Source organism: Musa acuminata, chromosome BXJ3-2, assembly GCF_036884655.1.
Source record: "Musa acuminata AAA Group cultivar baxijiao chromosome BXJ3-2, Cavendish_Baxijiao_AAA, whole genome shotgun sequence".
Taxonomy (NCBI): domain Eukaryota; kingdom Viridiplantae; phylum Streptophyta; class Magnoliopsida; order Zingiberales; family Musaceae; genus Musa; species Musa acuminata.
The window spans coordinates 23,425,458-23,448,367 of NC_088350.1; the positions used below are offsets into that span (position 1 = coordinate 23,425,458).

Consider the following 22,910-nt stretch of genomic DNA (forward strand, 5'->3'; position numbering starts at 1 on the left):
GGATACGGGTCGTATATATCGGATCGGATCCGATTAAATACAGAGGAAAGAACAGGGCAAGTTATTGGTGACAAAGAAAACATTTTCTTGCAGATCTGTTCTAGGAGTTCCGTGGCCAGAAGACTTGGACTCCATTGCTGATTTCTTTCTTGACTTCATCACTGTGATAAAAAAAGAAGGATCTTTCATGGTGATCTCTAATTTCCTTGCAGTTTCCCAATGGCATTTCTGCAGAAGATCAGAACATTGGCTTTCTGAACTCTGAAGAACTGGAAGCAAGCTTTCTCAGTTGGATGAAGATAGTTAACTGAACCAGACTTCTGACAAGGATTTATAGAAAGAATCAAATAAAGGTGAGGATAGATCAAATTAGACACAAGTAATTGGACGTCAACACATACCATGAGAGCTGCAATATCAGTTATTAATGACCCGAGTCATTCTGACAGAGACTCGAGCAATCCTGTTGAGTCCTCCATAGACATAATGTGCAAAACAGGAAACTGAACCATTCTGAAGTCAGCATCTTCAGCATAATGTGATTAGCTGTGCGTCTATTTCATTCGGTATTTGTTGGCTCGTATGGTTGGGAAAGAAGCAATTTGATGTCTGAAAGATATCGGTAATTATATTTTAGTTGAGTGGCACCCGGGAATTGTTTTATGTTAGGTAAGCCATCGTTTCTCATTCAAGACTCGAAGGATCAATCAATTGATGCAACCATCCTCTCATTGAATGTTGCTACCTGTCAATATGACGATGTTCGTGAAATTGCATTTAGATATTACTAGCCTTCTTCATGCTGGCCTTTAAAGGTCCCGCTGTCCACCTAAAAGCTTCTCTCGTCTCTCAAAGAGAGGAGAGGAAAAAGAACTATGTTGCAGAAATTTATTGACATTATGCTGTTAAGTTTCAGAATTGGTAAGACAACATTTGGGGTATTCAAACATTTGGTGAGGATGAATGTAAGTGGTCTAATGTATAATTATCTAAGATTAGCTTCAAGTGTTATTCAGCATTTAGGCAATCCAATCCAACGAGCTTTGAAAATATTATTGATTCTTATTATAAAACAAATATTGAAGCTTCTTTGTTGGCTATCAGACATTATCAGCATTATTCTAAGCTTTTATGGGCAACAGTTTGAGCATGTTCATACCATAAGGCAAAAAAGAGAGATTTTTTTGGATCTAATGTGGCAATAATGCCACAAAGAACTCGCAAAAGATTGGACTATTAATTCCATAATCTACATTCTAAGTTGAAGTCCAATCTCTACACACCCTTATGTACTGACATGGAGTTCTACTAGAAGACCTCCAATAACAAAGAAGCAAGGTTTCTCTTTGATCTCAGCTCAATTTGGAGGGGAAGGACAGCGCTGGGCGAGCTCGGGCCGAACGAGAAGAAGGACCTCTGGTATCTGCCAGAGCTGCTGCTTATCTCTCCGTTGACGTCTTGGAGATGCGAGTTCTGCTGCAAGATCTTCTGAAGTTCCATGTCGAGCTGCCTGTCACCTGAAGAGCCCATGGAGAAGGACCTCCTCATGCGCTGGACGCAGAACTGCTCGTCTTTCTCCCTCAGGTCAATGCACTCATCCCCCATGCTGCTAATGTATTGGAGCTTCCTCCCCTTCTTGTGTCCCAATCTCTGCTCTGTTTTCCATGGAGAAGTCGTGTTAGTGGTGGTGAGTGATCCGACAAGATCACTTCCGAAGTCTCTTACTTCTACCACTGCATCATTTCTCCGGTATGGATCAGAACTTGGAACTAAAGCCATTAGATGATCAGTTGGAATCGGAGCTGTGATGCTCGACCTGCAGAGTGGGCAGTTGGCGTTGGCTTGAAGCCAAGTATCGATGCAGTCTATATGGAAGACATGGAAGCAATCAGGCAGCAGCTTAATCCTCTCTTCTTCATGGAATCCATTCAGGCAGACAGCACACTCAGCAACACTGTCAGCTTCTTCCCGATACCGAAAGGTTGGGATTGCCTGAATTGTCGATTCATCGAGGCCGAGTCCTTTGGCTGTGTTGGAGAAGGCCATGAATGGGCCAGCCCGCCGGCGGCGTCGTCGGGACCTGGAGAGCCGGCTGACGACGTCGGAGCGGTGCCAGTTCAAGCAGCACTTTATGACGAAGACGTAGTAGCTGAGGAGGAGGACGGAAGTGGTGACGATTCCGACAATGGAGATGGCCAGGATGGGGAAGCTGGTGAGTGAAGAAGGAGACGGTGGTAGAGGCCGTGACTTCAGGGAAGGGTGGAAGCTCTGAGGGTCCATCGAGGATGCAAAGGAGCTGTCTCCGATGAGCTCATGCACACAAGGATCAGAAAGGAAATCCGAGAGATCAGTTGAATCGAGTTGAATCCAATGCAGAGAAGCCTTGTGAGTGCGTGTGTCAGGGATCACAGTGAGACAAGAAATACAAGTGGAGTTACAGGAGACAGGAAATACAACTGGTTCATGGTGGACTCATAAATGCAACTGTGTCTGGGTCACTGTAGATCATGGTGAGACAAGAAACACAAGTGGAGGTAGAGGAGGTGGAGGCACTGGGAGACTTGAATTGAAGTGGGTAATGGAAGTGGAGGTTGAGAGCCTACATCTCTTCCAAGATGACTGTAACTGTGTCTGGGTCACTGTAGGTTTAGCAATGGGGATAAGCGGGGAATGTGGTGGAAAGTGTTGCAGAGATGATGCTGTCTTTCGCTTTGGGTTGGGTCCATGCAATAGGTGGTCGACTGATGTTGATGTGCAGGACTGTTCATCCAAAGACCACAGGAAGGAGACAACTCTCGAGTCTCATCAATGAACAAGGTAGAACTGCTGAGACAAATTTCTTTTGGCTGTGAAACAAGGTAGACTGTGGCGGTATAATAATATTCCTAAGCAGCCCATTGGAAACAGCTTGTGACTGAGTCCAACCCTGCAGCTTGTAAGTAATCCCTGTACATGAATAGATAGATGATGCATTGGATCAGTCATTGAGACGAAGTATAGAAGTCAACAGAAGCAGTGTTGTGTTATTTGTATGGCAAAGGAGGGGTGTTTTTCGTATCAAAGGAAAGAAAAGGAGGACAGGATGTGATGGTGGAGTTGACTGTGTCTTTAAGGGCATCATCTTTCCACTATCTTGATTGGAGAATATTCCTATAGTACATTTGAAGAAATATGAGTGTATTTTTTGTTTTTTGCTTTACTTTGAGGACAAATCAGTAAAGGATGATAGTTATTAGAACTTTAGAGTGACAAGAATAGATTTCATGAGTAAATGGACAAACACAACATTGCCATGCATCATAAGTATCTCTATAGCCTAGCTTCTATTTCTTCTTATGCTCAAAATAAAATTGCATTCATAATTTATACCATTAAAGTCAGCTTTGATTTATGTAATTCTAGAATGAGTGATCATGTTCCTATATTGTAATAAAGATTAAATTTTTTTTAATCTATTCATGTGATATATCTTCAATCTTATATTATTTTATTATACTATTTTTTTTATTATTCTTTCAATATATATAATAATAATTTAGAAATTTTCAACTATTTGGTGTTGATTACATGAACCTTTATCATCATTCACATCTATAAAAAGTTGTATACTTAGTAAAGTTTAAAATATTTAAATTTTTATTTATCATTTTTATTAAAGTATTTTTAGGTCTTTTTCCACCTCTTCTCGTATCATTAATATTAATTATTTTACCTCTTCTAATTATTTTATTTTTAGGTATTTTAACTACATGCTCATATCATTATAAATGATTTTTTCTCATCTTATCCACTACCGAAGTGATATCTAGTTATTCACAAATAAAAAATATTATTATTATAATATATAGATTATATCAATATTATTATATATTTATAATTTATTGTTCTATTTTATTCTTTATTTTGTTATTCTATGTGCGATCCTTTGTATTATTTTGTTTTATATTATTATTTAGACCATAGTAAGTATATTACTTACTGCTTTATATATAATTATAATATTTCATTATATTTTTATTTATTTTTAAATATATTATTTGATATTTACATTATGTTTTCTTAATTTTTATGATAGACTATATATATATGTTTTGATATTTGTATTATTTTATGGTTGCATTCATTCAATTATATGAATATAAACTATATTAATAATTTGTTGTGAATATATTTCTTAAACAACAAAGTTGGTAGAGAGATAATACAAATTTTATGTTTGGTTGGAGAATTACAAACATAAAATAAATTATATATCATGTCAGAGTTGCAGTGTGGGATATATTGGAAGAAGCTTGGCCAAATCATAGTATTTAGTTGGATCATAATTTGATTCCGTAGATATTAAATAGAAGGAAAAATAATTCCACTGGTGTCTGATTTCCCACCAACATATGCATTAATTTGAGAAAGAAAATAATTCACAGCTACCTGATTCTTGATCCCAAAAGATTAAGAACAAACACAAAATGCATTATCAAAAAAAGCCTATTGATAGAGTACTGTGGTATGGTGTTTTTGTTAATTTATTTTTGGATATCTATTCTTTTGATGTTTCGATTTGTTTTAAATGTACCTTTGTTAATCCGATTATATTAACTTGGGAATGATGGTTATTTGTAATGAGGTGAGTATGGAAACGATATTTTTGCTCCTTTTTTTTATCATTTTTATTTAACATGGATTTAGTGAGGTAGATCTGATGTCAAAAGACAGATAGATAGATCTGATGTCAAAAGACAATTCATTGTCAACCCATATGTATATATACTTCATTCTCAATATCTCTCATGTGTGTTGTTTTTTGTTTCAAAACTCTTATAGAATCATTTATCTATTTCTGATTTCCTATCCATAATCGGTTGCTATTTTTTTGACTTTGGATATGACTCTATTCGGCTGTATCTCTTGTTTAATTGTTGTTTCAGGAGAGTGTTATAAGCCTCTTTGAAAGTAAACTAGAAGCTCAATTGAACTTTGGATTCATAACCTGACAGAGTTCAATGTGTTCTTTCAGATGAGAAGAAGAGCTTAGGTGTGTTGCTCGGGATGAGACATGGAGAATCTAAACCATGTTGAATGCTGAGGTTGCAATCCACATTTTGACGGAGGAGTCTGATCCAATGTGGATTACTATCAATCTTGTGCGAGATATACTTTTTTTGATGAACTCCTTTATTGATGTAATAGTCTTTCATATGCACAAAAAGACTCACTAAAATACTAATTGGCCTGCAAATAACATGAGAGCAAGCAGATATTATTTTGTTTTGATAAGAGATTGTCGATTGGCCTTCTCCTAATATTTTTTTTTACGTCGATATTATTGCAATTAATATTCGGGGCATATGATATACTCGTTATTACTTAATATATTTGTTTAAGTACTTTGTGATTATATATATTCATAATTTTCCAAAAAAATATGTGGAAGAATAGATGAAATATATTCAATTTTGTGCACATACTTTCTAATGAGTATTAAACTGAATAAACTCTCTATGTTTAGTGAGATTCGAACCATGAAATATTAGTAGTTGAAAATAAGAATATATATTAATATTTAGCGTAAGCATCTTCTAGAAGAATATAAACCTTATATCACGATGAGTAAGCTTCTTCTAGAAGAAGACAAGCCCTACTAATTAGGTGATCGACTTATGAGTTAAAAAGACAACTGAATCAATCATGATATAAACCAAATATAAGGAAACATTTGCTTTGACTTTGAATTGGATGATTTTTGTCATGGGAAAAGGAACCTCACTATCAGTTTCCTCCATTAATTAATTCCTATACTTTTGATCTCTCCTTTTACATGTAGATCTTGTCAACATCTCACAAATCATACTAAAATATATACATGATTGAACTCAGATATACTTCAACATAAACTATGAACACAAGCAGTTTGAAATTGCGTACAGCTACCTCAAACAAATCAGAACAATAGGCTAGTCGGACTTGGCCACTTTGGGTTGCTCGATGACAGATTGCACTATTACCAACTCAGTCTACTAATTTTGTTTCAACGCTTCATGTAGATGAAAGGCGACAAACTCAAATCACCTGCCTGAGAAAGTCAACGGGAGGGGGCGGCTGTTTTTGACCTTCTGGAGAAGCAAGAACACTTACGCCGGCAAGCTCAAGAATCGCCATGGCCGCACCATCTTGACTTGTCTACTCAGCAATTATTTGGTTGAAGAGCAGTCAGAGAAATCTCGATGTCGATATGAAACGTCCATCTTTGACCTCTCGAGGGAGGAACATTTCTTCCGACGAACTGTCCCCTTTGACTTTACCCTCACCCCATCTCTCTCTTGTATGGCATTCCCTTCCTCTCTAATGCTTTCGATGCATTCTAATTCAGATATGTACAAGGCAAAGAGAAGAGAACATTCTGAAGTCCACGGATCTGAAGGTTTCCAAACATGCGGTCAAAGGGGAACGACTTCTGGTAGTCAAAAGTTGACCAACTTCTAGAGAACGGCATGCGCTTCTCATCTACCACACGTGTGCTTGCAGCGTTGCGTTGTGGGAGACTTAACGATGTTGTCAAAGTCAGCACTGCTGCATCAGTCAACCGCGTTGACAAGCTGTGGTTACTTAACATCGCATGACTTCTTTTGCTCAAAATTATTAGGCTGGATGTGGACGCTTGTTATTCATAAATGCTTCTAATTTATTGTATATATATACATATATATATATATATATATATATATATATGAATTTTTTATAATAAAAAATGTTCTTTCCTTGAAACCTCTACAAAGGTTGCACTCTATATAGTTTGACGATGTGAAATCATCGAGCAAACTCATTAGTAAGGTTAATATCTTAATTCATGTAATCAAATTATCTTCGACTATTTCCTACAAATCATCCTATGCATGATTCTTTCAGCATCCTATGTACGTAGGGTAGTAATAGAGAACCCATCCAACCTCCATATACAACACAACCTATGCCATCATGAATACTACCACCTATTACCTTGGATTAGTTCCTGCATGCTTCCCAACATTGCTCGAACCAAGTAATAATCATTTGTTAAACCTTGGACTCTCCTATGATTTCAGGTGATCCCATACCCTAACATTGAAAATTATCCTATCATCTAAGGATGGTCCAATCTTTTGCCAAATAAATGTAATCCTTAATACAATAAGACTGCAACCCTCGGTGTAAAGATGAGAAAGAGAGGAGGAACAGTGCTTGTGCTGTCTCCTTCTGTCCATAGAGCCGAGTAGATCCCACACACACAACAGATTTCTTGGGTGTGGGATAAGCATGGAGAGCATTAAATATGTGCAAGGATTCTGAGACAGATGATCACATTATTTGTCTTGGGAAGCATGCAGTAGTGCCCATCTTCTCCCAGTGAGCAAAAAGAAGAATCTTAGGGGGGGCAGGACTAATCATTCAGCCCTTGTGATCGATCCCTTTTTAACAATCCTCATGATCCCTTGTTTGACAACCGCACATTAAAATTGTGACTGATGGGTTTATATAGAAGAATAGATGCCCGAGTTAGATTTCAGTTCGTATACGGGTTTGGAAGGACTGGACTCCATACGATTCATTAATGACCAAATCCAATAAATTAAGTTAGATTAGACTGATCGAGCAGTGATTAATGTGGATGTAGATATTATGCTGAGATCTTTCCGGAAGATATTATGTACTTTTCTTTTTCTGTAATTAAAGCTTTCATGCTTTGTGCACGTTCGCATTATTCGATCCTTTTCATCAGATCTATTTTGCGTTCTCTACAGTCGTGGTGATCGACAAAGTCATGTTGTTCCCACCACCTGTTTTGCGTGAGAGGATTATGAGGGGAAAGGACAGCCGTTGGGTCCAACATACTTGGGATATAACTTGTTAAAATGTCAATCAATATTGGCAAAGATTAATCGAAATGAAGCTTCAGTGGGGGCATTTTTGCCGGTTATTGTGCATGCCATAGCCTACCATTTCTCCTTTTATATATGCATATTGCTATACCTTTTTTCTCTTTTGCTTTGACTTGCTTGTTGAGCCGAAAACGTGGAATCAGATTGCTCGTCATCAAATGGGAGTCTCCATTGCCTATGTTTAGCCTTGCAAGTAGCATGGTCACATCAACACCCCTCTTCTTTTAAGATCAAACTTGTACGAGATGTGCGCTACAGTGGAACTCATCGTTGAGTTTTTACCTTTCGAGAGTGCCGATCACGTGTGAGGACGACTGAAGCTGCTTTTGATTCATGCATGTGAAGACCATGGGTGGAGCTCAATAAGTGTGCAGTTTATTGCTTCGGTCGTTCCTGTGCACATCCTGTTAAAGAGATGACAACTTTGCAGTAGTTGACTACATCTCTGTCTCCTGGTGTTTGTATTGGAGCTGTCCAAGTCCGATCCAGTAGGCATGGACATGACGGGAATGCGAAGCTGCTGTTGACACCTACGTACTCCCTCATGCAACCTGACAAACCTCAACAGTGGCTAATCGGACTTTGCTCGATTTATCCATCACAACCCAATCCTGATAAGAGAGTACTTGCTGCAGCACCCAAGGAAGAATCAACACCCTCCCACCGCATATCAACAGTGGAAGAAGATGACAGCAGAAGCTTCACGGCAAGCAAGCTTCCCTTGAAAGAGGACGGCGTTCAAAGTTTCACGTCCCCAAGTAGAATTCCCTCCTCCTATATTCTTCTTCTTATTATACTACTTCTTTTTGTGATGTCAGCCAACGCGAGGCTCACTTTGTCGCCTTCTCATCAGCAATCAACGTTGGTCCAGATTAAACTAATCCTTGTCCATTTCATGCGTGGATAAGAGAAGGACGGTTGGTAGCGTGCTGTTCTCATGTACTCCCTCCCAACACCCGAATATGAACCTCCAAAGGAATTCCAAGTTACACATTTAAACTCGATGCATCGACATCATATGAATCGTAATACTTAGATCAGTACTCCTGGCTCTGCCACATCTCTGGAGAAAACAAAGTTCACTGCGTGCTCCTCATGTGGTGTTAATAATTGGTATCAAGTATCGACTTACTATGACTGCGTTGAAGCTGTGACCAAGTAATTGTCTGAACCAAATGACAAGTCAATGGAGGCACACGTCCAACTTAGTGCATCTCTCATGAACAAAAGTGATCGTCAGCTATAACTCAGTTTTACCTTGTAAATTCAACCTCTCTTCCTATAAAACTGATCCCAAAGTTGGTCAATTCGATGACATTGTCGTGGGTTCAAACATGAGAGCCCCACAACAATGAATTCCCGGATGCCGCATCTTGAATTTCTATTACAAAAAAAGTTAGATTTTTAATCATTAATAGGCTAATAATTTGGTCTATATATTCAACTGCCCACTTGGACGGGTGTTGGGGTGGCCAACTTTTGCGAGAGCTCAGATGTCCCACTGGAAAAGGTGTCAACGAAATACATATGCCGCCAAATCGTACTCACTCAGACCCAAAGTGCATCATTCACCTCAAATTAATGACGGGATTTAATGGTCGGACTCTAATAACAACAGCAACGATAACTAGGGTTGGTAAATAAAAGCATCTTCCCATTAGCGGTGAGAGTCGGGACCCTCGAGGAGGACCAATCAAAAGCGTGGGTGCCCTACACGTAGGCCGGGGCAGGCAACGAATGACGACATCGTTATCGTGCACGCAAACCGGACCCGCCCGTGGCCGTTGGATGCGATCATCGACCGCTGGGATTGTACTTGATCCCGCCCAGCGGCCGGGCGCGGGCCGGGTTGGTGACGTCGCCCTATTTTGTCTCATCTCGCCGCCGTACGTCAGCTGCCCACGTGAGCGCCCCGAGCACGCCCGGCCCCGCCCCTCATGAAGCCAACAATAAAAATCCCCGCGCCCCCGTCCTTTGTGCCAGCCGCGGTCAGACTTGCCTCGCTCTCTTTGCCTCATCCCTTCCATGTCTCTTCGACCCTCTCCGGTATATATCTTCCCCGCCCCTGCGCTTTCTTACGCTCGATAGCGAACCCCGCGAACCAGGCGTGCATCTCATGGATCCTTCCAATCTCCACTGTCGGAGCCACGACGAGTTCTCGTCGGAATCCTCCGGCCGGTCGCCGGACTCCCTCCCCTTCAACGTCAACGACAGCGACGAGATGGTCCTGTTCGACATGCTGGCGGAGGCCACCGCCCCCAGGCCCGACGAGGCCAGGGACGGGGAGGCCGAGTCGAAGAGCAGGGACGAGGAAGGGCTGCTGCGGCGGCGGACGCCGGAAGATCGGTGCTACCGCGGCGTCCGGAAGCGGCCGTGGGGCAAGTTCGCGGCGGAGATCAGGGACTCGACCCGGAACGGGATTCGGGTGTGGTTGGGCACGTTCGACACCGCGGAGGCCGCCGCGCTGGCCTACGACCAGGCGGCGCTGTCCATGCGGGGGCAGCTCGCGGTGCTCAATTTCCCGGTGGAGCGGGTGCAGGCGTCGCTGCGGGAGCTGGAGTGGGGCAAGGACGACTGCTCCCCGGTGATGGCTCTCAAGAAGAAGCACTCCCTGAGAAGACGGCGGTCATCGAGCATAAAGGACAAGGTGGCGCCGACCAGGATACCGAATGTTCTGGAACTAGAAGACCTCGGCGCAGACTACTTGGAGGAGCTCCTCAGTGTATCGGAGCCTTCAAAACCATGGTAACCCTTCTCCTGCTCTCCACCGCTGCCATCTCACGCCCGGAGGACCTCATCATTTCCTCCTCCATAATTGGAGAATCCAATCACCTGCTCAACCTACAGCCACACTCCATGAAACTCGGATCCAGCTCCCCCTCACCATTTTTTTATTCTTCTTCCCCTCTCCCTCCCCTCTCTCTCTCTCTCTATCGAAAGCCCCCATCAGATAAGCAGTGCTGCATTATTATGCGGGCCCCGAAAACGATGTAAGAAAAGATGTACATGTCTGTTTCAGATCCATTGAATCCACGGGAAAGTTGAGCACGACGCCTTTGCTCTCCTCACATCATATCGATCACCAGCCACTGTTCATCCCCTCACATACGAAGCCTCCTTTACGGGAGGATTCTTACGCATACCATATCTGGTGCCGATGTCAGCATCCTTCCAACCCTACATTACATTTCATGAACTCATTTCTCACTACCACATATGGCATCTTGTGGCATATAATTATTGGAGGATAATATATTTAATGCTTCTTAAAGGAGCTTATCTAAAAAATGGATTAGTTAGACAGCTCAAGCACTGTGCAGCTTATAATATAATCCCACAAAAGCTGATCTGATAACTGTCACATACTAATAAATTCTGGTTCACCAAACGAGATCTATTTCACAATCCAACATCGAATATATACTGTAAAGAATAACGGTTTACGCTTCTTTTCATCGAGTTGATCGACAAAGGTGTGCCGATACATGGTACGTGGACGGACAGCAACTCCTTATTTTAGTGTGGCCTTCAGGTTCTTTTACAGTGGCCATTGTCGTGAGACCTCCTCAGATACCTCGGTGCACTTGTTCCTTCTCATGATCAAGCTCTTGGTTCATGATTCTGGTAAAACTCAAACTTCTTTTGCGGTAAACACAAGGTGTTTATCTTCCTTTCTTTATCCGTTCTTTCCAGAAGAGAACTGGACATGTTTTGGCTGAAACAAGCATGTGTCCGCAGAGATATATAATTTGAACAGCAGCCTATCCAAATGTGTTGGTCAGAAATGGTGTGGACGAAAAGAAGCTGCCTGGAACGTGAGTTGTCTGGCGACTCGACATGGTGTTGGATGAGTCCACATGGTCAACATGACCAGGTCAAAGTTCAGGGGCCGTTGACCTGTTACTTTGAAGTTAAATGTTGGACCGGGCTTGATGGACCAATGCATTTTATCGACCCTAATCTCGTTTGCATACATACATACATACAGTGTGAGTATATGGTGCATAAAATATTATTTGATAATCCAACTACAGCTATCATGTAGTCATCAAAATGTCGAGCATTGTGACATTTAGAGAGGAAAAGGAGGTAAAATTTCAGTGTCTCCTACCTATCCTGCTTCAGTTCGAGAACGAAAAAAACATTTGCATCTCGTATCTCACTTTAGGACGATGACAAAAACATTCTTATCTCGTATCTCTCTTCGGTCATTGTTGCAAAACACTATGGCAGTGGTGTCTTTGGTGAGATCATTACTCATAACTAGCTTAAGAGTTTAAATTTAGTTCCATACTCAGTACTTTCTTTATGCATTACACTGATGTGGCATGTTTAATATGCCCTAATTTGACTCTCTTAAGCCCAAACCAATAAAAAATAATAATACTGATTAGTAAGGGGATGATAATGATGGGCATATAAAAGAGAATCATACATGGAGACAACTTGTATGTTGTACGAGAACACATGCGATCCATGGGAAGAAGAAAGATAAACACATAAAAAAACATGTTGTGAATAAATCATGACAAAATAATTACACACTTGATCTAATCCGCATAATGATTAAATTGTTTATTGTTTTCAACCTTCGATTTTAGTGGTTCGATGAATCCAAAAGCCTCGCACTCGTCGATCGCAAGTCATGTTTGAACCGCAATACATCGATTGTTTTGTGTGTGGGTTTGGGTCCGCGATATAAATGTGGCTTTACGTACCATCTTAACATCTATCTTTTCAACACTATATTGAGAAAACTTCCATTTATCCCTACAAACATGTCGAATGTTTTATAGATAGTTATTCGACAACTTTCTTTGAGCTTTCAAATTGTACGTAACTTTAAGGTTAAAACTAAGTATAGTTTATGTTATAAGTAAAACTCGATTTCAGAATGTGCCAATAAAATTTTCTGAAATTATTGACCATCCTTGGGATATTATTGATATTTTCTTAATATAAAATTATTGGTTAAAGAAAATTAGATTTTTCTGATAAAATATCTATTTTTTTTATTTGATGTATTTAATTTTCCCTAATATCCTAAATATTTTTCATCAATGCCTTTTTCTTCTTTGATAAATGGCTTCCATCCCTTCGTTTGATTTTTCTTTTGGTTTGGCTCGTCATTATCATCTTTTTCCCTTAGTAAAGACCCCATTGATTTCACCTTGTCATAGCTCCACTCTATTATATTTAGGATATAAAAAAATAATAATGTCACCAAATAAATACTAAAAATAAGGGTTCATAAAAAGCCAAAAAAAGAGAGAAAATTTTCATTAAAATCGTAAAATTCTCCGTGTACGGTCAGAAACTTCAGCCATCGGATATAAGAATCCACGCATCGTCTCCGGTGAGATTTTTGCTACACTTACGAGGCAGGAAACACTTTTCTAACGAATAACAAGCCATCAAACCCGCACACTATGACGTCATTTATCGCAGGTATCATTCTAACGTGATTGATTTCGGGTACCATGAATCGATGGGAACAGGCGATCAGGGCTCGAAGACGAGGCCTTCACGTACGTCTTTATCGCCCTAAATTCAACTCGCGCTGCGAAACTAATACTGAAGTCGTCTCTTGCGTTCGGTCGCCTCAAAAGGGGGAGGAGAGGATCTCCTTTTTGCGATCGAGGGAGTAATAGAGAGGAATGATCGCAAAGATCGCGCTTTTAGGTGGTTTTCCGTGAACAGAAGAAAAAGGATCGCCATCTTCTCCCTCGCTCCTGTCCTCGGCGCTCGTGCAGTCATCGTGATCACCCTCTCCTTTAATTCGGTTTCTTCCCTGTCCTTTTTCTCTCTCTGAAGCTTTTCGGCGAAGGATCGAGCCGGATGGATCGTATTCTGCTGGATGATATCATAGGGCGGCTGCTGGAGGTGAAGGAGCGTAAGCCCGGGAAGAAGGCGCATCTGAAGGAATCCGAGATCCGGCAACTCTGCGCCGTGTCCAAGGAGATCTTCTTGCGGCAGCCTAATCTTCTTGAGATCGACGTGCCCATCAAGATCTGCGGTAATTTCTAGGTTCCTTTCTTTCCTCCCTTTTCACATGTGAAAAATTAGTTTTTGGGTGTTCGTACCGATTATTTGTTAGGTGAAGTTTTGAGAATTTTTTGGGCTGTGTAATTAATTATTATTTATCTTTTTTCCCGTAAGAATCGATATAAGTTGCATATGTTTTAGTTGTGCTAGTTACTCTGTTCGCGTAATATTAGCGGTATGACAAGTGTGTATGTTTTACGATTCTATTTTCGGCTTCACTTATTTAAGACATCCTCAATCGTAATTCATAAATTTTCATCCTTCAGAAATTTTGCTTAATCAGAAATTAGTTGTTTTAGAGTCTTATTTCAATTTTATTAACTAGTTAGGTACATGACTTTGTATTATTGGCTGATAGAGTTCACTTAATTTTGAATATAAATTTTAAATTGTCTCCATTTTTACCTGAAAAAAATTGCAGCTTATCTTGAGTGATTCAATGGTAAGATATTTTGTTTGTATGTCTTGTGGGCTAGTCAGCACATCTCAATAGTGGTAAGTGCTTCCGATTAGTTACGGTGAAATACTCTCTTTGCTGGTATGCATATAGTTGTTGCATTGTATGAAAAAGAAATGTTGCAACCAATTTATCGTTAAAGAAGCACATACGGTTATTGGCAAGTTGCAACCTGCAGGTATAAGTTAGGAACAAAGAAGGTAGCTCTATACCGGTAAAGATGGATATTAGTTTAGCGATGGATAGGGAGGATGGGGATCCTCTGACATGAATTAAAACAATACACGCAAACAAAATGTATTTATGTCATGGACGGATTGCAGAATTATGGTCTTAGGATTGCCTTTGTTCATGCGTTCCACATTGAATTATATTCATCATGAATGAATTACCAAAAATGAATAAAGGCAAAAGGTTCATGGTGTCAGGTTTCTGGTCTTCTGTTATATTGGATAACGTGCAATAAACATTATACTACTTGTAATATATGTGCAGTGAAGAAAGTCAGACCAGAACAAAGAAGGGAATCAGTGCAGGAAAGTAGTGCAAACAGAATAAAAAAAATACAATCAAGTTTGGTTTGCTGAATTTCTGAATTCTGAATATACCTTATTGACTTGGTAAATTTGACTGTTTAGAGCATCTGACCTTGTGCTTTCTCATGGCCTCAGGTGATATTCATGGCCAATATTCTGATCTACTGAGGCTTTTTGAGCTTGGAGGATTTCCACCTGCTTCCAATTATCTTTTCTTGGGTGACTACGTAGATCGAGGAAAACAAAGCCTTGAAACTATATGCCTTCTCTTGGCATATAAAATCAAGTATCCTGAGAACTTCTTTCTCCTGAGGGGAAACCATGAATGTGCTTCTATCAACCGTATATATGGCTTCTATGATGAATGCAAACGGAAATATAGTGTGAAGTTATGGAAAGTATTCACAGATTGCTTTAATTGCCTACCTGTAGCTGCTCTTATTGATGAAAAAATTCTCTGCATTCATGGTGGTCTTTCTCCTAGTTTAACAAGTTTGGAACAAATTCAAAACATTACACGCCCTGTTGATGTGCCAGACAGTGGTCTGCTATGTGATCTTCTCTGGTCGGATCCTAACAAAGATATTCTGGGTTGGGGAATGAATGACAGAGGTGTTTCTTTTACTTTTGGCCCCGATAAGCTGTCTGAGTTCCTTGAAAAGAATGATCTGGATCTTATCTGCCGTGGTCATCAGGTTATAAATAATTACCTTTGTCTCTGCATATTGTCTTGCTGAGCAGAATGCCCTATTTTTGGTCAATATTGCTGCTTTTCTTTTTAGGTCGTTGAAGATGGATATGAGTTCTTTAGTGACAAGCAACTTGTAACCATTTTCTCTGCACCAAATTACTGTGGCGAATTTGACAATGCTGGTGCAATGATGAACGTAGATGATACCCTAATGTGCTCCTTCCGGATACTGCAGTCTTCAGAGAAGACAAAAGGTTTCCATTTTTGAAGTCTAGATCTAAAAATCTGAAACACCTGCACCAGCAGTCAAGGTAGGTACTGACATTCTTGGAGTGCCTGAACAAATGTGGTTCATATAGTGTACCCAAAGTATACAAACTCTATACATTTTGCCTTTACCTTTTTCTACTTTGTATATTTTATTACTTAACAGGTTGCTGATATTTCAAGCTAAAAAATTGACACCAAAGTCTAAGATGTTTGATTTTTTATATATATCATTCCAGAATGGATACAGAATGTATAAAATTTACCAGCATGTGTGTTAGCTGTGGTTATTGCCATAATGATGAAGCCCTAACATCAAGCCCAGATTTGTTTAAGCTCAGTTTGATATTAATTGCAAGCCTAAGTGACCCAAGATATGCTTATGTAGGTTCAAGTTATTCTTAGTTGTGTCCTAATAATGTGAGATCTGATTTTCAATTGTATTTTCTCTTTTTGAGAATTTTCAGTGAAATTTCATCATCCTCTTTATTGGTTGCTTTAGAGAAAAGATAATGCTTTTAGTTCTCTTGGTAATTTTGAGTCCCGTTTTTAGTGTATGGGTCAGGGAAGTTATTCAGTGTATATGATATCTGTTATAGATGCCTGCTTGATGGAATTTTCTCATATTATGAACTTTCAAATAAAGTCATACGTACATACATACATACACATACATATACATATACATATACATATACATTTATTCATATACATATACATCAAATCCTGGTTGCAGTTTAGAAGTTCTGTCAAGTCTGTGAATAAGAGATGCACATGTAGGAAAAAGGTTTTCTTTTTAGTTTTGCCAACATGTAGGAAAAGGTTGATTGGTTGTGTTGTATGATGAGTTTTGATTTGTGAATACAAGTTTCCTTGGCTACTACATATTCTTCTTTTCACTCATGGGGTTCTCATTCTTTCTTCTTTTGACCTACCTTCTGCTCTATTTTCTCTCTTCTCTAGTATCTAATCTCCCTGTATCTGAAGTCTAATCTGTCTACTTGGTTTTGTAACCATATGATGCACTTTTGTTAATCAATTGCTCCAAAGAACAACTATAATAATCATTGCTGCATGTACTTGTGTTTTCTGTTATCATCTTTTTGAACATGAATCTTATCCACTGCTATATAACATGTAGTTAGCCCGTTCCATGTTGACCCTGCATTTTTAATTTCATTTTCATTAGCTTGGCTTGTTACAGTGGTTGAGCCTGACCATCTTGGCAAATGTAGGAAAAGGTTGATTGGTTGTGTTGTATGATGAGTTTTGATTTGTGAATACAAGTTTCCTTGGCTACTACATATTCTTCTTTTGACTCATGGGGTTCTCATTCTTTCTTCTTTTGACCTACCTTCTGCTCTATTTTCTCTCTTCTCTAGTATCTAATCTCCCTGTATCTGAAGTCTAATCTGTCTACTTGGTTTTGTAACCATATGATGCACTTTTGTTAATCAATTGCTCCAAAGAACAACTATAATAATCATTGCTGCATGTACTTGTGTTTTCTGTTATCATCTTTTTGAACATGAATCTTATCCACTGCTATATAACATGTAGTTAGCCCGTTCCATGTTGACCCTGCATTTTTAATTTCATTTTCATTAGCTTGGCTTGTTACAGTGGTTGAGCCTGACCATCTTGGCAAATGTAGGAAAAGGTTGATTGGTTGTGTTGTATGATGAGTTTTGATTTGTGAATACAAGTTTCCTTGGCTACTACATATTCTTCTTTTCACTCATGGGGTTCTCATTCTTTCTTCTTTTGACCTACCTTCTGCTCTATTTTCTCTCTTCTCTAGTATCTAATCTCCCTGTATCTGAAGTCTAATCTGTCTACTTGGTTTTGTAACCATATGATGCACTTTTGTTAATCAATTGCTCCAAAGAACAACTATAATAATCATTGCTGCATGTACTTGTGTTTTCTGTTATCATCTTTTTGAACATGAATCTTATCCACTGCTATATAACATGTAGTTAGCCCGTTCCATGTTGACCCTGCATTTTTAATTTCATTTTCATTAGCTTGGCTTGTTACAGTGGTTGAGCCTGACCATCTTGGCAAATGTATTCTTCAGCAGGGTTAGACTTTACTCGAGCCTTGTTGAACATTGGCCTCTAGTTTGGTTCAAAATTGAAGAGTTGTCATGTCTAACTTTCTAAACATGTTTCTATTTGTATAATCATCGTACGTGATGTTATGTGCATCATTTGCCAATCATATTTAACATGAAACTCACGTGCATGTTATCTAGTATATGTATAATATTGACTAATATAGATCATATCTCTAGCCTACACAAAGGTTGATCATGAACTTAATTTCAAACCCTGTTTTTGTTCAGACTTGGCTTCTTTACATATTAGTTCAGTTTACTCAATCTGAGAATCAACCCAAGCATGAGCACAATTATAGAGACGGTTCACTTCTCATCCCTCTATCAACTGAGGATTACAGTGTTCGATCTAGCCAAACTTCTAGAAGTACATGCCGTGAATTTTAAAAGATTTAAGACCTTAATTTTATTTCTTTTTCTTTTTCGTTTTGCCGTTACATGTCAAAGCTTTATCAGTGTATGTCAGGAGATTTTTGTTTTGAGAGCTTTGCCCCTCTGCTTTCTTCACTATTGTCAAAAGTTCAAGTTTGAGATATCTTGTTTTTCTGTGTTTGATTGCCAAATAAGATGCCGAGAAATTGATGGAGGTTAAGGAATCAAAGATTTATCCAAACTGGAAGGACTGCTCAGTCAATAAATGCCATAGTAGACTTATGGGATTTTTCTTACTTCCATTATCTTAAAATTTTTGCAGTAAATTGATTCATATAAGTAAAAAAAGAGTTTTCTGCTCTCTCAAAGACCTGGCACAACCCACATCACAGTTATCCAATTATCTCATTATCTGGAATGTCAAATGGAAATTTGACTAGAAACACAAATTTGTCGGTCATTTGATCTTCTGCATAATATTTTCTTGTACCGTACTATCTTGTGGTGTTAGGCTTCTTTTATAAATTGCTCTCATCAGTTCTGTCCTCTCATCACATTGTTGTATTCTGTGATCAGCTTTTCCTTGGTGCCACGCATGAGACTCGCTAGTCACGGTATACCTATGCGGCATGCTGTTACAATGACCAGTGCTTTTAGAAGGACGATGCCACTCATGTTTTTGTATTTGTATCTACGAGGAGCGACGGCATGTAGCTGTATGTATACTTACTAGAATTCAGTTTCTATCTTATGTGACATGAATTTTAATTCGGTCCTGTTGTCTGCTGTGCAATGAATAATAGTTCATTGTTTTAATAACCAAGTCTGTATAATAATTTTCAAAATAATAGTTCGTTAGATCCTCCAGCCGTGTGTACCAGAATTCTGATACGGAAACAATTTGATGAGTGATACAATGGCATGGCCAGATAACAGTATATCTGATCTTTCTTTGGGTGCTTTTCTTGTGTTGAATTGCTGCTCTCTTTGATTGCAATGTTTCTTGTGGCTTTATCACCATCCTTTGCATTGAGCAGTCTTCAGATCTTATTTTTGGTAGCTTTGTCAGCCATCAACACCCATATAGAAAGTTGATCTGTTGGCAATGGAACCACTCGTATGAAGAAAATTAGGATTCTTACTTCTGATTGACTATTGTTTGCTTGCTTTAAACTGGTGAAAAGTCAATGCAATAATCGTGATAGTGTTTTTGTGTTTTGGTAGAAAATATTGACTATTTTTAACAATGCAACATGAGTGATTATTGTTCTTGTCTATTTCAAAATATTGATCATTGTGTCCAGAAGCTAAAAGGGAATCACCATTAGTGTTGCAGAAGATTGAACGCAAAACTACAGAGAGAGATCGAGAGAGAGAGAGAGAGAGAGAGAGAGATGAACAGCGAAAGCTGTGTCCGTGAAAACTGCGACCGTCAAAGGATCGGCGCTGGGTTGTAGGGGGGCGTAACCGTTTCTGTACGCAGCCAACGCAAGATATGACGGCCGACCAAGACCTGGGGCCGCCGTTAGACTCTTTCGGATCCTCAGAATATTCGCCCCTAAGATTCTGCTTCTCCACCCTCGCTCGCGTACCCCACTGGCTCTTCCATAAATCCCAGTCTGCCTCCTTCCTTTCTCGCCTCCTCCATTTGTCTCGAATCCTCCTCTCCGCTTCTGTTCGCCTTCCTCCTCCGGATCACAAGGTACTTGAACTTGTTCTCGTTGTGGCTGCTTTGCTGAGATTTTGATTGGTGATCGTTCGGCATTAGGGATTTTGTTTGAGCTGTTCTTTCTTTCTTGAGAGAGAGAGAGAGAGAGAGAGAGGTTATGTGTGATATTAGATAAGATTCGATGAACTTATGAGTACTTAATTTTCTTATTTCAATGTGAATGACTTTATTATGATCTTATCAATCCTCCCTTTCCCTCAATGAGTTAATCTGCCCTCTGTATCATACTTTATCAATGAGTATATCGTATGATTTTATCTTTTTTCTTATTTCTCAATCAAACACGAGACTAAATGGTCTTTATCACCAAGGTTTTCTGTGTCAAATAGTGATCTCCTCTGTTTCTCAGCAAAATTCTGTGTGTTTTCTTCTTTCCCTCGACTACTTGCTTCATGGGTTCAATGATTGCATCTGCATGTATGAATCAAGCAGTTCATATTAACCTTCTTAAAGATGCTATTGTGATCTGCGTTGGTGCATGACTTCACGGAGTGAGTTGATACAAGTGATAGGAGAGCAGTAGAGTGAGCATGGCGCAGCAGCTCCAAGTCCTCAGCGCGCTCGACGCCGCCAAGACGCAGTGGTACCACTTCACTGCCATCGTCATCTCCGGCATGGGCTTTTTCACCGACGCCTACGACCTCTTCTGCATCTCCCTCGTCACCAAGCTCCTCGGCCGCATCTACTACCACGTCGACGGCTCGCCCACCCCTGGTATCCTCCCTCCCCAGGTCTCCTCCGCCGTCAACGGCGTCGCCTTCGTCGGCACCCTCTCCGGTCAGCTCTTCTTTGGCTGGTTGGGCGACAAGCTGGGCCGCAAGCGCGTCTATGGCATGACCCTCATGCTCATGGTCCTCTGCTCCGTCGCCTCTGGGCTCTCCTTCGGCCACTCCCCCAAGGGCGTAATGGCCACCCTCTGCTTCTTCCGCTTCTGGCTCGGCTTTGGCATCGGCGGCGACTACCCTCTCTCCGCCACCATCATGTCAGAGTACGCCAATAAGAAGACCCGCGGTGCGTTCATCGCCGCCGTCTTCGCCATGCAGGGCCTCGGCATCCTCGCCGGCGGGATGGTGACCATCGCGGTCTCCACCGCGTTCAAGAACAGGTTCCAGGCTCCTCCCTACGCCGTCGACCCTGCGGGCTCGACCGTCCCCGAGGCGGACTACGTGTGGCGATTGATCCTCATGTTCGGATCGTTACCGGCGGCGCTGACCTACTACTGGCGGCTGAAGATGCCCGAGACGGCGCGATACACCGCCCTCGTCGCGAAGGACGCGAAGCAGGCGGCGTCGGACATGTCCAAGGTACTCCAGGTCGAGATCGAGGAGGAGCAGTCGACGGTGGAGCAGATCGCCAAGGCGCCGACGAACACGTTTGGCCTCTTCTCGAAGGAGTTCCTCCGCCGCCACGGCCTCCACCTGCTCGGCACCACCACCACCTGGTTCCTCCTCGACATCGCCTTCTACAGCCAGAACCTGTTCCAGAAGGACATCTTCAGCGCCATCGGATGGATTCCCAAGCCCGCCACCATGAACGCGCTCGAGGAGGTCTTCCGAATCGCCCGGGCGCAGACCCTCATTGCCCTCTGCGGCACGGTGCCCGGTTACTGGTTCACGGTCGCGCTCATCGACGTCATCGGCCGCTTCACGATCCAAGTCCTCGGCTTCTTCATGATGACAGCGTTCATGCTCGGCCTGGCCATCCCCTACCACCACTGGACCACCAAGGGAAACCACATCGGCTTCATAGTCTTGTACGCATTCACGTTCTTCTTCGCCAATTTCGGGCCCAACAGCACCACCTTCATCGTCCCGGCGGAGATCTTCCCCGCGCGGCTCCGGTCGACGTGCCACGGCATATCGGCGGCTTCCGGGAAGCTGGGCGCGATCGTGGGTTCCTTCGGCTTCCTGTACTTGGCGCAGAACCAGGACCCGGCCAAGGCCGACCGCGGCTACCGGGCCGGCATCGGGGTGAGGAACTCGCTCTTCCTGCTCGCCGGCTGCAGCCTCCTTGGGCTCGCTTGTTCCTTCCTGGTCCCGGAATCGAAAGGCAAGTCGCTCGAGGAGATGTCCGGCGAGACCGAAGGCGAGGAACAGGTGGTGGCCGGACCCAACAGGACTGTCCCAGTGTAGTAATCATCGCGTTATTTGTTGTTGCTGCTCTCTCACCTTCTCTGTTATCTCATGTTAATAAGAATGTTGTATTTGTTTAGGATAAGCCCATTGGGCCGATCTGCTTCGCAGTGACCACGACTCATGTCACACCTTCAATCAGAAAACCAACGAAATAACCGAGACGCGCTTCAAAACCTCCTCCGTTGACCATACATACGACGACTGATGTCACACTTTCGATCAGAAAACCAACGAAATAACCGAGACGCGCTTCAAAACCTCGTACGTTGACCATACATGCCACGGCTCATGTCACAGCTTCAATCAGAAAACCACCGAGCCGCGCTTCAAAATTACCTGCGTCGACCGACGTCCAACCTGCGGGGCCCGTTACGCAGCAGCCAACGGAATCGACCCATCTCAGTCCATGGTGTGCTCCCCGGCCGGGTAGCGTACGCCACCTGGACGTTCAGATCGAGGAGCCTCCAGATGGACGGCCAGTGTGGCATCCTCGGCTTAAGCCCACCGTCCGTCAACCAAGTGGAGAGCACGTGAGTGGCGTCGCTTTGCGCTGCGCGGCTTCGCGGTCCACGTCGACGAACGTCTCCATCAGGTATCAACGGTGATGATCCATCGAGCTGGTGGCTAACCCTTTCATCGGACGGCT

At 41.5% G+C, this 22,910-nt stretch overlaps 4 protein-coding genes across 5 annotated transcripts; 3 read left to right on the top strand and 1 right to left on the bottom strand.

Annotated features, from left to right (window-relative positions):
- Nucleotides 1-1,161: 1,161 nt before the first annotated feature.
- On the bottom strand, nt 1,162-3,119 carry LOC135631072 (RING-H2 finger protein ATL16-like). The gene has a single exon (XM_065138466.1). It carries the CDS (start codon nt 2,278-2,280, stop codon nt 1,309-1,311), a length of 972 nt encoding a protein of 323 aa, XP_064994538.1. The 5' UTR covers nt 2,281-3,119; the 3' UTR covers nt 1,162-1,308.
- Nucleotides 3,120-9,891: 6,772 nt separating this feature from the next.
- LOC135631811 (ethylene-response factor C3-like) lies at nt 9,892-10,794 on the top strand. The gene has a single exon (XM_065139749.1). The coding sequence runs from the start codon at nt 10,030-10,032 to the stop codon at nt 10,660-10,662; it is 633 nt and encodes a 210-aa protein (XP_064995821.1). The 5' UTR covers nt 9,892-10,029; the 3' UTR covers nt 10,663-10,794.
- Nucleotides 10,795-13,477: 2,683 nt separating this feature from the next.
- LOC135631810 (serine/threonine-protein phosphatase PP1-like) lies at nt 13,478-19,338 on the top strand. The gene is made up of 4 exons (XM_065139748.1): nt 13,478-13,929; nt 15,087-15,646; nt 15,734-15,953; nt 18,977-19,338. Exons 1-3 carry the CDS (start codon nt 13,752-13,754, stop codon nt 15,908-15,910), a joined length of 915 nt encoding a protein of 304 aa, XP_064995820.1. The 5' UTR covers nt 13,478-13,751; the 3' UTR covers nt 15,911-15,953; nt 18,977-19,338.
- Nucleotides 19,339-19,750: 412 nt separating this feature from the next.
- Nucleotides 19,751-22,348, top strand: LOC135581695 (probable inorganic phosphate transporter 1-8). Of its 2 annotated transcripts, none has more exons than XM_065139744.1 (2): nt 19,751-20,102; nt 20,642-22,348. In XM_065139744.1, exons 1-2 carry the CDS (start codon nt 19,896-19,898, stop codon nt 22,259-22,261), a joined length of 1,827 nt encoding a protein of 608 aa, XP_064995816.1. In that variant the 5' UTR covers nt 19,751-19,895; the 3' UTR covers nt 22,262-22,348. The 2 variants fall into 2 exon arrangements, with proteins under 2 accessions (XP_064995816.1, XP_064995817.1); XM_065139745.1 differs by having other exon boundaries at nt 20,053-20,102; nt 20,636-22,348.
- Nucleotides 22,349-22,910: the final 562 nt, after the last annotated feature.

Bases quoted from the DNA above. Each gene is read 5' to 3' on its own strand.
- LOC135581695 (XM_065139744.1), top strand. From the start codon at position 19,896: ATGACGGCCGACCAAGACCTGGGGCCGCCGTTAGACTCTTTCGGATCC. The intron at 20,103-20,641 runs GTACTTGAACTT...TACAAGTGATAG, and splicing joins TTCCTCCTCCGGATCACAAG to GAGAGCAGTAGAGTGAGCAT.
- LOC135631072 (XM_065138466.1), bottom strand. From the start codon at position 2,280: ATGGACCCTCAGAGCTTCCACCCTTCCCTGAAGTCACGGCCTCTACCA.
- LOC135631811 (XM_065139749.1), top strand. From the start codon at position 10,030: ATGGATCCTTCCAATCTCCACTGTCGGAGCCACGACGAGTTCTCGTCG.
- LOC135631810 (XM_065139748.1), top strand. From the start codon at position 13,752: ATGGATCGTATTCTGCTGGATGATATCATAGGGCGGCTGCTGGAGGTG. The intron at 13,930-15,086 runs GTAATTTCTAGG...TCATGGCCTCAG, and splicing joins CGTGCCCATCAAGATCTGCG to GTGATATTCATGGCCAATAT. The intron at 15,647-15,733 runs GTTATAAATAAT...TTTTCTTTTTAG, and splicing joins TTATCTGCCGTGGTCATCAG to GTCGTTGAAGATGGATATGA.